At 40.4% G+C, this 13,248-nt stretch overlaps 1 protein-coding gene across 1 annotated transcript in view; it reads right to left on the bottom strand.

Moving 5' to 3' along the window:
* LOC140278487 (disintegrin and metalloproteinase domain-containing protein 12-like) overlaps positions 1 to 13,248 on the bottom strand; it is an 81,421-nt gene that overhangs the window by 4,169 nt on the left and 64,004 nt on the right. Inside the window, exons 12-21 of the mRNA XM_072373504.1 lie at positions 10,237 to 10,414; positions 7,457 to 7,546; positions 7,089 to 7,284; positions 6,887 to 6,995; positions 6,240 to 6,438; positions 4,691 to 4,768; positions 3,242 to 3,350; positions 2,238 to 2,373; positions 1,907 to 2,021; positions 563 to 823 (exon numbers count right to left, since the gene is read on the bottom strand). Coding sequence (XP_072229605.1) covers positions 563 to 823; positions 1,907 to 2,021; positions 2,238 to 2,373; positions 3,242 to 3,350; positions 4,691 to 4,768; positions 6,240 to 6,438; positions 6,887 to 6,995; positions 7,089 to 7,284; positions 7,457 to 7,546; positions 10,237 to 10,414 — 1,471 coding nt within the window. The remainder of the gene's footprint in view (positions 1 to 562; positions 824 to 1,906; positions 2,022 to 2,237; positions 2,374 to 3,241; positions 3,351 to 4,690; positions 4,769 to 6,239; positions 6,439 to 6,886; positions 6,996 to 7,088; positions 7,285 to 7,456; positions 7,547 to 10,236; positions 10,415 to 13,248) is intronic.

Raw genomic sequence — 13,248 nt, 5'->3', positions numbered from 1 at the left:
CTGCCTCAAAGGGTGCAGTCAAGCTGAATAAAAGCCAAATAAAAGTTTTCACAGAATGTGTGAGATTTAACTTCTGGAACCTCTAGCTTCCTGTTTCCTTCAACTTTCACGGCCTGGAATGCTAACCCTAACCCTAACTAAACTCCATGGAATAGTAGTGGCAACAGGTTTACCAGCCTGTGATATTTGGAAATATTTGCTCACGCCAGTCATTGCCTCCTCCTCAGTGAAAGACTGGCTCTATTTTCAATATGTAAATGGTGATTTGTGCTGGAGAAATCACATCTTGCAAGTATGGTACGAGCTCCTGGATTAACCTTGTTATTTTTCTAAGACTGCGCAAGTGTCGACATGCCTATACTTTTATAGGACACAAAAGAACCATGAAAACAGTCCACATCAAAACACCAACCTGAAAGTGCAGCAAACACCATCGTTTCTCTGTTTAGGTATTACAGGCTGCAGAGGCGGGTAAAAGCACTCCAGACGCAGCAGTGAAATTACAGTGAGTAACATCATCAAATAAAATGTTTCCAACTGAAGAAACAGGAAATTCTCTCACCATGACCATCCTGCAGGAGTTATGGTGTGACGCAGTGCGAAATGATGCCCCCCTGGGTGCGACATGGATGTGAGGTGGAGGGGCTCGGTGAGGTGGAGGTGCTGGGGCTCTTGGCTGCCTGGGCCCAGGGGAAAGGGACAAGGTGAGAGACAGGGGGACTGGGTGGCTGAGGTGAACTGGAGGGCACTGGGGAAGTCTGCGCATGCTGTGGGAAGGATAGGGGGCTGGTGGGAGCCCCGCCTCAGGCCCCCGGTGAGGAGACTGCAAAAAGATGAAAGTCAGAAACAGAAGGGTTGGTCAGAAGATAAACCATCTGCTTCCTGTCAGAAACAGTCATGTTAACCTCTTCCTCCTCTGCTGTGCTTCCTGATTTTGTCAAAGATGTATAAATCAATCAGTCCCACTTGGCTGCCCAAGTCCTCTTCGGGAAACATATTAAAGACAGAAACTGTCTCATAAGCCCCTGTTTTGGCTGATTCTAAAATTGACACAGCAAAACAGACCACACACACTCCCACTGAGTAAGATCCAACATTGAACTGAGCCAAAATATGAGCGACTTCATATTTAGACCTGACCAGATGTGGACAACTGGAAGAAACACAATGTAACATACAAAAGCACACACACAAATGCACTCATGTGGCAGTTTTACACAGTTCCCGGCCACTGGAAAAGGACCTCACCTGCACTGTGCTTACATCAAACAGCCTTACATCCTTTTGCCTCTTACCAAATGAAAACCACATGCTACTAACTGAAAACATCATCTCCTGCTCATGCACATCAACTTGTATCACTGCTGTGCCATCCTGCAACACAAACGTCGTATCTGACAGTTTCTCTTATCCTTCAGCAACTCTAAATCAACTTCCTATTACAAGCTGTGTCAGGGCAGTAGTTGAGTGGCTAAAGAATACAGAAATGTGGGTGTAGTGGTCTCCATCTTTCAATTATTGTGTCAAGTAATCAGCTCTATCTACATTTTCTCATGAGAAATGCACAGATAAATCCATCCTCTCCAGATAGCTGTTAATGACAAGAACTACATTAAAGTATCCTGAACACACCACTCACCACAGATTCCATTTACACTGCCTCCCCGACACATCCACATTCACAGGAATGATTTAATTGGATTTGAATGATCTGCCATTTGTGGGAAAACAACACTTCAATCCAGCAGAGAATGACTTGTGTGAATGGTTGTAATATCATCTGTCACTGATCCTCTATTTGTTTGAGTCAGATTCTGTATAAACGGCTTCACTACTTGCAGAGTAAATCTATCTGACTGTTGGTAGGCGGCCTGTCAAATGCAGACGTGTGATCTGCTGCACTGACCTTGAAGATGGTGGCACTGTGTGGCAGAGGCGGGGCCGAACGGGATGGAGATGTTGTGCTCACCAAGGGAGGCTGGTTTGAAGCTGATGGTCCGCTGATTGCAGCACTTTCTGATCTGTAATACAAAGAACAAATTCTATATCTCTAATCAACTACTTTATCACGTTAATCATACACAAGTTTTGAATTGTGGAATCAAAACAGATTCATCACGGTAATTAATTACAGAAAGCACATCCCTTCAACATCATCTATCTCACATTTTACTATTTACTAACTTTGCTGCATTGGAAAGGAAACATATCATATTTACAAATGACTTAATCGTCACCTGAGCTTCTCGATTGGGCTCTTTTTACTTGTGAACAGCAGGCTCAGTAGAGTTTTCCTCTTGATGCAGATGATCAGAGCAGCTCCCAGCACAGTGAGGAGAGCCACCAGGATGCCCACTGTCAGATTCCTGCTGTCTGCTCACAAACACACAGGAACAATGTGAAGTCTCAGGACATTGTTATTCTAGAATCTTACTTACTTATATTCCTTTTACAGATTTGACTTTTACTGTTTTTCTTTCTTGCAAATATTGTAAATTTCACCTTGATGCCAGTATTTTCCTTGTTAGGCACTTCCATCCTGAAGCCACCTGTTCTGGGTCTGGCTTTACTTTTTACAAAAAACAACCAACAAGGTCAAATTTGTAGAAGGGGCCTAAATGGATTTACATTATCATTCATCTTTGGTAGACGTGTGGAATCTTTGGAGCATGTTCACAAACATTAGCAGATTCAGCTGGGTTTCCATTCACTAGCAAAGAAAATGTGAAACAATCTTTTAAAAAGCAGCTAGCATGTGAATCAGACATGTTTCCGCTGACTGAAGAGAATGAACTTGGTTGTATCTTGTCATCAGAGTAATTTGAGGTAGCTGTCCCAATAAGAGTCAAGCCTTGAGGAGAAAAAACAGCAACTGTGGTGGACGAGAACACTTCCTCTGGGATATTTGATAAAATCTGGGATGAGAATGGTTGGACGCACGGGTTTATCATTTGTTAACTCAGACCGAAAACAGCTGGTGAGTTATGCCATTTCTAGTCTTTCCCATGTCAGAAATTTACAAATTTGTGTATTTCAGGGGCTTTTGCTGACTGAATTTGAGGAATTTTTTTTCAGATGAAATATGAAAAAAATGACCCTGGGAGGTAAAGAGTTAAACAAAGGTATCCTACACAAAACATACACAGGTGGTTTTAATGCTGGGGCTGACTGGTGTGGTCAAATATTCAATGACCAAGACATATAACATTACACAGCCAAAACTGCAACTACTCAGTCTGACCTGAAAGTCTGACGGGGCCACTGTCCACGCTCCCTCCAAAACCTGTCTTGTCGCAAAAGGGAGGTGCCCAGTGAGCCTCACAGTGACAGTTCTTGTTGTTGTTGCACACCTGCAGAATACAAAAAGTATTAGAGTATTAGATAAGCCCCTCCTCCTCCCAGCTTATCTCTTGAATATATGCAGAATAAGTGACAAACACTTACTCACAGAGAAAAGAGGATTTTGAAATTGGATGCAGACTCGAGTGACTCCACTCAGGTTGCAACAAATAACGTTAACAATTTATTATCAGTTAATCCACTGAATGTTTTTCAATGAACCCAACAAATAATGTGAAAAACGAAAATATCAAAAGTGTGAAAAATGCTTCTCTTCTTTCAGGAGTCGCAGCTTTGAAATGGATGATTTGTTCAACTGAAAAGAAACTTCAAGAAATTATCTTTACAAAAATGTAAATAAAAATAGCAATTTTTGATTTGTTAGACAATAGAACAAGAAAATGTTTAGGGGGTTCTACTTGAGATATTAACGATACTCTATTTTGTTTCAACACTGTTTCAGCTCTCAATTTCACAGTCAAAAACGACTCACAACTTGATTACTATGAGCAGCATGTAGAAGGCAGAATCAGAAAGTCTGATAAACAAATCAGACCATTTTCTCAACATCACATTGCTATAATCTCACTCTCTCATCTTCCTGTTGTGCAGAGTCTAGGAATGGTAAAGTTGAGGGGGATTCCATGTCTAGGTTATATAGAACAGGAGAGGAGCTCTCTGTTGGGCAACATCTTGATCTAATTTGTTCATACAGGGGTGCCCTGTCTCCTGGGGCACCCACATCCTTTTGTTTTAGTGAGTAAAACATTCCTCAGTTCTATGCATATGTCTTAACTGGAGCTACACAAACAAATATGACCCTATGAGACGTAGTCACAAAGCGTTTCTTCTGTATTTGTGATGCAGGAACGATTTAACAAGTCGCAGCCAAAACCTCTGGGACCTGTCAGTGAATGAAATATCACAAAGTCATATAACTGACCTCAACTAGGACCACCCATAGATGTTTAATGGGTGGGATCTAGGAAAAATTCAATATCTATGCTACCTAGCTGGAAGTCAAACTGTTTGTCATTGCTCGCAGCATTTCGCTAAACAAAACCTGCCTGACAGATTTCGACGTAGTTTTTAGGACAAGGACAGCAGCCTGAGATTATGATGAATGGCACTTGAAGCTGGACATAAATGAGATCATTATATCTAATTGATTGAACCTTTCAGCGTTCTCATTGATTGATTGCAAGGTACTGTCCTGGTTCCCTATCTGATGTACACTGGGCTTAAACGAGGTTCTGTAACGAAGAAATGGAGGTGGGAATTACTTTGAAATAGACAGCTATTACATTGATTCTTTGCAACATTGAAATAGGCTGATAGATGCTGTACTCACCCCTCGACCATTGCACTTAGCTGCACACTCGTGCACACCAAAAACACTGACGTTCTGGCACTGACGATTCAGACACATCTGAAGCAGACAAAGACATTAAAAACTGACAGTGTGAGCTCAGATAGAGTGATTCAGTGATATTCTAATACCTTTCAACTTCTCAGGGAGAAAAAACAACCATATTCAGCTTGCCGTTCCACTTAATTTGCCACTGACAAGCCACTTCAGCTTTAAATCAGAATAGCATTAAATATAATTACATTACCACAGGGACTTCTCAAGAATATATCACAGCTAATTCTTTAAAAGTTATTGTACAATTCCTTGAAGGCACTACACCCAAATATATTCAGACTAAATGTAAGGATGAGCCGTAGTTGGCACACAAAGTAATGGTAGAACCCTTGAGGGCAGAGGCTGGATCCTTATGGGCGGAGGTTTACAGTGAAGTAAATTACACTAAATGGAAAAACTGAATCAGTGAAGTGACCACTGGCTAAATTCATCACCACTGGGAGATGCCCAATAGACTGAATAATGTTGAGTCAATTAAATATGTAATTTAGTGCAAGTCCAAAATGACAAGAGTGCACTCCCTGAAAAATCTTAGTCATGGCCCATCACATCACAGTCCTTATTCCGCTCAAATTCTGAGCAAACGGGTAATCCATTCGAGTAGGTCTTAACAAAAGTGAAGTCTTGCAGTAAAATAAAAAGAAGAAAAAGAACTGTCACATGTACTTTAAATATTACAAGTAAAGGAACACCTTTGTACTCGATGCTCTTTAAAGAAATATCTTTGAGTACATACTTTTCAAATTTCAAATGTATCATTTTCTTTTTCTCTCTGGTATGAAGTTTGATTCGTTTATAGGTAACTGTCCATCAACTGCAGCAGTGGTCTTAATGAAACTGTGGGTTAACTATCAATCATAGGGTTAGAGATGTTGCTTGTTTCCTGGTTGTTTGATTTCCAAAATAAAAATGACACTATTCATACAGTATATTAAAAAAAATGTCATCTTTACAGAATTATTAGAATATATCAAGGTACTGATTAACATACTGCCATACTGGTCCTTAGTAAATCTGCTTTGTTTGTGTCATATTACACTTTCTCAAACATGCTGCAAAGATCACACTTAGTTAGATCTCTGCTATTAAGAAAAGGTGCATCCACTCTCAGTTGTCTGCCCATTAACAGAAAACACCTGCATGATTTAACATCAAAATCAAACACTAATCCTGGAAGTTCTGCTGCTCAATATCTCCATTTGATCAATTTAATCCATTTTTAAAAAGGTAAGATTTTTGCCTTATCATTATTACTAACTTTGTTGTCCTTATCCACTTTTATGACTCATGTGAAAATAAGATGATATTCTATGTCATACTTTTGAACAAACATTGAAAATTAGGGTTTACAAAACTGTTATTTGTACTGCACCACATGATAAATGAAGTGGAGAGGAAAATACAATATTCTCACACGAAGTATCCGAAAACATGTATCTAACTGTTTGTAACTGTCACAGGCTTCAGCTCTCACCATTCCATCTCCACACTTAGTCCCCGTCAGGACAAGGCCGGGATCGGGCATGTCATCACCCAAGTAGACATGTGTCCCCCGGCACAATATCCTTCCCCCTTCCTGCAGGGGTATGTTTGTTTCTATGGAAACAGCGTTGGTGCCGATTACTGGGCGGTTGGCTCCTCCTTGACACTGTATTTTGCCACATTTAGCATCTCTGTATACACAGCAAACAAGAAGAAAAAAAAACATTTCAAAAACTGGATTACATGTTAATGTCTTTCCTGATATAAGTTCCCTGTGCTATGATTTTTCCTCTCACCCCTGCGGTCCAATTAAACAGATCTAGCAGCTTGTTTGTGCTGTTTTTAAGATTAGGACCGAAGCAATTTCATAGATAGAACTTGCTGCATTAGACAAAATGACTGTGTATCCCATAATTACGGCTGTAACTGATAATCAGTTCCATTTTTAAATGTGACAGCCAGTTTTGTAATGGTCTTAAGCATACGATTCCAGTCTCTAACACAAATAAAAGACCTGTTATGACCTGACATATGCTCATGCTGGGAACAATTTATTTATGGTCAGTACAGTGTGTGCTCCCTCATCGCATGCCACAGCTGAATGCATTCATTGGTTTCTATGGAAACATCAGCTCTTACCTCACTTCACATTTGGCAAAAGAACCTTTCGAATCCTTGCCACAGTTTCCATAAGGGTCTCCTGCTGAGTTGACCCTTTCAAAGCAGATGCCTGGAGCTGGCTTGGCTCCTGCAAAATACAATAAAACATCTTCAAAAGCTCGCCACCATTATTGAACCATTCATGGTCAAAATGGGGCAGTAAAAAAGGTATTTCACGTACCTTGGCCCCACAGTGTGATACATTGTTGCTCATGGGTCTGGCATATGCCGTTATAACAGTAGCCGTCAACATTTTGGCAGGAGTGGCCGTCGTGAAGGTAGACGTTGGATGGACAGTTAGGGTTGGTGCCAGTGCAAAATTCTGGCAGATCACAAGAGTTACTGGATTCACGACATGGAGTACCCGCTGGCTTCAGCTACACACAAATGTAGACAGCAAAACACGTGAAGAAAGAGTCAAGCTCAGACGAATATGTACTGATCCAGAATGTGCTTCTGTTAAAATTTCATTATAAAATGCAAAATCTGTCAAAGGTATCAAAATGCCAGTAAAAATATTCAAACATGGCTAAGCAGGGTATGTTTTACCTGACAGTCTTGGCAGCAATGTCCATGTGCACAGACAGCATCTCCTTTTAGAGTGCAAGTAGTAGCATTGCAGCAGGGATTCATACATTCCTTCAAATACAAAAAAGAATGGAAAAGAAGGCAAACGGAGAAAGCAAATGTAAGTCAGAAAGAGTAAAATTACAGCAAAATTAACTATGCACAGAGATCAAATTTACCCTCAGAGCAAGAAAGCTCAGACTTTGTTATCAGAGAGCCCTGGCAGGACTGTGTTCCGTGGCAACTAATAATACCTGGCACACAAGATGAAACAACATTTTCGAGTTTTCTGAAAACGTTTCCATCTGACTGGATTTAAAAACTCTGTCAGACCTCTGACAAAATAAACTGAATGGCAAAGGATATAGTAAAATCAAGAGGAGAGAAAAGATGGAAATGGTGCAGAAAGTCCTCTAATTCAGCAGCACAGAGAGATATACACAACCTCTCCCAAACTAATCATGCAACCTCCTTGCACAGAGGTGTTACTGTGATCGTCAATGGCAACATAAAATAAGACTCACTTAGGAATTGTTCCTGCCAAAGTCATTTTTCTGAATACTAATGTATCAAACAGCTAAAGTCTAAGCAGTTTTTTAATCTGAAAATGTAGTCACTTATTTTAATCATGGCACTTAGACGTTTTAGATACAAGGTTTTTCTTTATCTTGATAGCTGTTCGGAATATATTAGTATGACATGCTCAAAAGTCAAAAAGTAGATTCAATACCTTACAACAAATAACACCACCAACAACACAAAAACAAAAACCTTGGAAACCTTGAACATTTTTAGCATGGCATGTGAAATGTTTACTTTGGATAAAGATGTAATCATAAAAATAACATATTGGGATATCCCTGAATCATCCTTTCTGGCATGCAGAGAGAGATGGGCAGTATCTGCACCACACCGCCTTCTGTAACATTTTCCATTTCACCGTGCAGGACCATCTGTCTAGTGTTAGCTGATATCAAGATCCATGCAATGCACCAGTCAGCAACTCATATGGATACAGAATAATGTATTTTTGTGGTTGTGAGTCTGCTTGTGCATATACAGTTTAGCCAAAAAAATGATTGGTTGGTTGCTGACTCTGCCCAGTCTATATAGCCTGATCTTAAAAAAAGATGAATGCTTTATGATTTAAGAAGAAAACACCAGCCATTAGGCAGGACTGGGCTTTCCAAAGAGAATGATCCAAAACATTCAACCAAAGTGGTCAACAAGTGGTTTACAGAGAGCAATATTAGCAGTTTTGAGCAGACTCGAATTTCCTCCAAAATCTGTGGAGGGAACTGTAGTCCAGAGTGATGAAAAGGACTCTCTCTAACCTCAAAGACATGGAGATGGTCATCACAGAGAAATGCACCAGAATCCCAATGGAGAAATTGTTGGTAGTTATGAGAAATATTTGACTGTTGCCAAATAAAGGCTTCAGCATTGATTACTAAAAAAATGGTATGAATAATTTAATACATGGTAGTTTTAGTAAGAATGAGAAAAAAACAAACTATAGAAATAGTTGTAAATTGTCATGAAAACATCTCTAATGTAACAACTCAGCCTGGTTTGTTAATGTCATTTCCAGCCAGAAGAAACTTATGGGTCAATAAAAATTTATTGTAAATCAAAATTTGGCATAGGCATGAATAATTTTGGGCTTAATTGTATGATCTCACACAGAGGCAGGTTGACTGGACCCGCGAGGCCCAGCTCTTTCCCTTCTGCCTTTAAAGTCTGAATAAAATGTGCAGCTGAGTGCAGTAAGAGTCAGGGATAAGTAGAAGGATGGAGCTGGCAGGGGACACAGCTGACATGATGGACCTTCCAGAACTTCTATCAGCCTGAAAACCATTAAGGGCCTTTCCCATGGTCCCAGGGGCCAAAAGAGGCAGACGAGTCCCCCTGAAAAGAAGTAGCCTGTGATTGTGAGGAATAGGACCCGCACTTTTAATGAGGCTTTAATGGTGGAGAGATATGCTGTCTGAGCAGTCTGATGTGGCCTGGTTTGGCATAATGCTGCTCAACTCTGTGGAGAGCTTGATTACTGCAGTTGGCTCAAGCCCGGGAGCTTATGGTAGTTCTTTGTTTTGAAGGACAAGGCCACTTTCAACTTGACCCTGAACCCTGAGGGCTCACAAATAAAGATATTAACAAACCACAAAAGACAACAGGGCATTCTCTCAGTTAGGCTGTTATGTAATTCAAAAGATTTTTCCAAAACAGAATAGATGTCTCCTTCATGTGCCAGCCTGTGCTAATTGTCAGATGCATCATGGTTAACTGCTTTTTCATCCTGCAGTCAGAACAGTTAGCGACTTGTGCCACCTTTACATACGTGGATGCCAATGCAGATTCACTTCAATAATCCACCAGCTGACAGGGTGAAACTGTCAGCTGTGTTTCCTCTAAGTGACATCTATCACAAGGAGACAGGCCTCTTCCCAAACACCTCTTCAGTGCACCAACTGAATAAATTCCACCGCTATCTTGAACCCATTTTCACAAGGATGTGTTTACGAAAGTCCTGTGCTGTTAGATTGGAAACAGTTTGTTTTTACTCTGGGAGATGCTGGTTTGTGTCATAGTTTCGCCGAGAGCTACAGAAACCCCTCTCTAATTTTTCATTTCAAAAGTGTGGGAAATATAATTAACAATGATTTATGAGAACCAAGAAAGAGATTTTGGGCTGAAGTTGTGGGAGGTCTGGAGATTGAAAAAAAAAAGACTTTGTTTATGGTGACCTACAGCAGCCTCACCTCCAGTTCGCCGCAGTCACACTCCTCTCCCTCCTCCACGTAGCCGTTGCCGCATTTCTGCCCACCATAGAGCACTTTAACCTCTGGCATGTTGAATAGACACATCCCAACTCCTTTTTCAAAACTAGCTGTAAGGTCCTTCTTGCTGCAGCTGCTGAATACTGTGGGGAATGGATACCTGCGAATGGGAGAAATGTTTTGTGAGTGACACAAAAAAAGAGCAAGGAGGAAGATGACTGAGGTCGACCATAAGGACCCTCCTCAGTCTGATGTAATCAGTGGTAATTACTGCTAATCAGAAAAAAAAAATCAATGAACCACTAAGGCTCTCTAAATCTCCATCAGCACGCAGACAGCTCAGGGTCCCCGTGACTTTTCTCCACATGGAAATAGGGAGATATGATGAGACATATTTTATGAGACAGGGGATCATAAAAATTCAACTCAAAAAGTGCTTCCTTTGCAAGACTTGTAACACCCATAAATTTGGGAGAATGTGGGCCTGCCTGTGTGTTTTTAATATTTTTTTTGGAACAGTCGGAGGGGGTGGTCTGCTCCGCAGGGAGAGCACACAGCTCAAAGCTCTGTCTGCCAAAAGCTTTGTTAAAGACCTCATGTGGCTTTATTGAGCTTTTCTGTGATAATAGAGCTCCTTGGATGAAAGAGTGTGTGTAAAATGTGCATGAATATGAGTAGATTCTGTCTCTCCCCTTATGGCTTGATACAAAAGCACCATATGAGATTTTTAATATCTCCACCAATGCAGTGAAATTCAGCACGAGGCCAGAAAAAGGTGAATCTGTATGTTATCTTCACACTTATATCTGCGCTTGTCTTTGGCACAGATAAATGACAGTAAGTGGGACATTCAGGTTGGCTCTTTCAACAGGGGCTACGAAGGGCCCTTGAATGTTTTAAGTATACATTGTGAAGTATGCCATCGATCATACTTCTGCACCTGTACTACCTCTGCCACCCACTTGCTTATTTGGGCCTGAAGGCTCAAATGGTTTATTTTCTCTCCTTTGTGTGTGTCAATGAGACTTTTTCTACTACATGAGAGGTATTCATAACTGGTGAAGAGGGAATAATAAACAAATTGAGCATGCACCAAGCAACAGTATACCCAGCTGCTGGACGTCAGGCAACACAGTCAAAATGCATTTTCAGGTGCTTTGATTCATTAATAAATGAATATATTTCAATATAAAATATGTCAATTTTAGTCATACAGTCAAGGGAGATGAGCAAGCCTGCAGCGTAAACTAAACACATTCCACACAATTGTATTTGAGAGTCTGTGAACCCTTTCAAATTGTCATATATGCCAGCATAAATATGACCATAACATCGTTAGATTTTCACAAAGGCCCTAAGCTAAATAAAGAGAAACCAATCTATTCATCTTCATTAAGGTTTTTTTTTTAGTAATACTAAATCACTGAAAATTATATAATATTGCATACTTTTGAATGGCAAAATTACTGTATGTGAACAATTGCTTTCAGTGTCTAAGGTGACCTGCATGTGCAGAAACAACTGTAACCAAAGCTTAGAAGAACTTCAAACAATTCCACTATACAGAGAAGCTTCAAATCTGCGATCAATTGGATTTATGACAGGACTTTGATTTGGTCATTCTAAGACTTTACTTTGTTGTTCTTTGTTGTTCTTTGGTAGAATGACTCATGTGCTTGTTATCTTGCTGCATGACCCACTCTGCTCAGATTCATGCTGAGATTCATTCCATAGGAATCCATCAGTCCTGGCTGCAAGGCAGCAAAAGGCCCAAAATCATGCTACTAACAGCTATTAGTAGACACTTCTTGAAAGACCCTCTCATTTCTCGTACTTTATCGAGCTGACGCTGTATTCTTTTATCTGCTACCAAACTGAGAGACAGTTAGTACTTCTGGGACAGGCCACAGTGTGGATTTCAAAGCTTCCATTGTGGATTAAACCCAGCTCCTTAGAAGAAAGAAAAAGCTGTTTATTAGGTCCTAGCACATATCCTACAATGATTCCTGTGATGGTTTTCTACTGAATCAGTGGTCAGCAATGTCTTCAAGTCAATGTTTGACTGAGATAGTACAAAGAAAGTCCCCCAAAAAAGAAAAAAAAAAGCCAGAGCCATGCTGTATTTTACCATAACACGTCATGAGAAAATGTCATGAAGTACTGTGGCAGCTGAGACTTCAACCCAGGTGTTTATATGCCAAGCCCATCACCAATGCTAACATCTCTCAGCTTTCCAAGCAGAACAATGTACATGCCAAACTTTGTCAGCTGCTCAAGAACAGTTTCAGGAACATAATAAAAAGCCTAATTTGTTAATCTACCCTCCTAACTCCATATCTAAATCTAAATCAAGCATCCATAAGAATTGTGCCAGAGCAAACTTTATCTACAGGGGTCCTGCCCTACAGCCCACAGGTCCCATAGTATCTGCAGCCACTGTTCACAGGACATCTCCAGTGAGTTGCTGTCCTTCTGTTTAGTAAGCTGTCTGGGTGATGCAAAACAGAGGTATGTATATTAAGGAAGACAATTTTAATAATGTAACCAATCTGTGGGACAATCCTTGACATCCCAATAAATGCAATGCACGGTTCAAATTAGTAAAGCTTGAGTTGAAAATTGAATTTGCTTCTATGAGGCTGAGAGTTTAACCTCAACCCACTGAGTGCATTAATATAGAAGCGAGCATGTCTCTGTCGCTCAGTGATGTCAACCCTTTGGTTTTCTCTGATGGGGTTTTCCACATCTAATAGAGAGCTAAACATGTCATGACACTGTGAATGTTATGACATGACCCCATTCTTGGTCTACCTTTGATGTGTTCAGGCAGCTTACATCAACTTTTTCTGCTGAATCCCCTCCCCCACGCCCCACCCTGTTCATAGGTTATGTTAGGCCAAAGTCAGCTACCTCGAACCAGATCTCCTGATTTTCTGGATTAAAGTGAAAGATCGGAGTGGATTTGTAATTACATAAAATTGTAAAATTGAGGAA

Source organism: Leuresthes tenuis, unplaced genomic scaffold (assembly GCF_036924035.1).
Source record: "Leuresthes tenuis unplaced genomic scaffold, fLeuTen1.0.hap1 SCAF_20, whole genome shotgun sequence".
Classification (NCBI taxonomy): Eukaryota; Metazoa; Chordata; class Actinopteri; order Atheriniformes; family Atherinopsidae; genus Leuresthes; species Leuresthes tenuis.
This window is presented reverse-complemented; position numbering and strand designations above follow the sequence as displayed.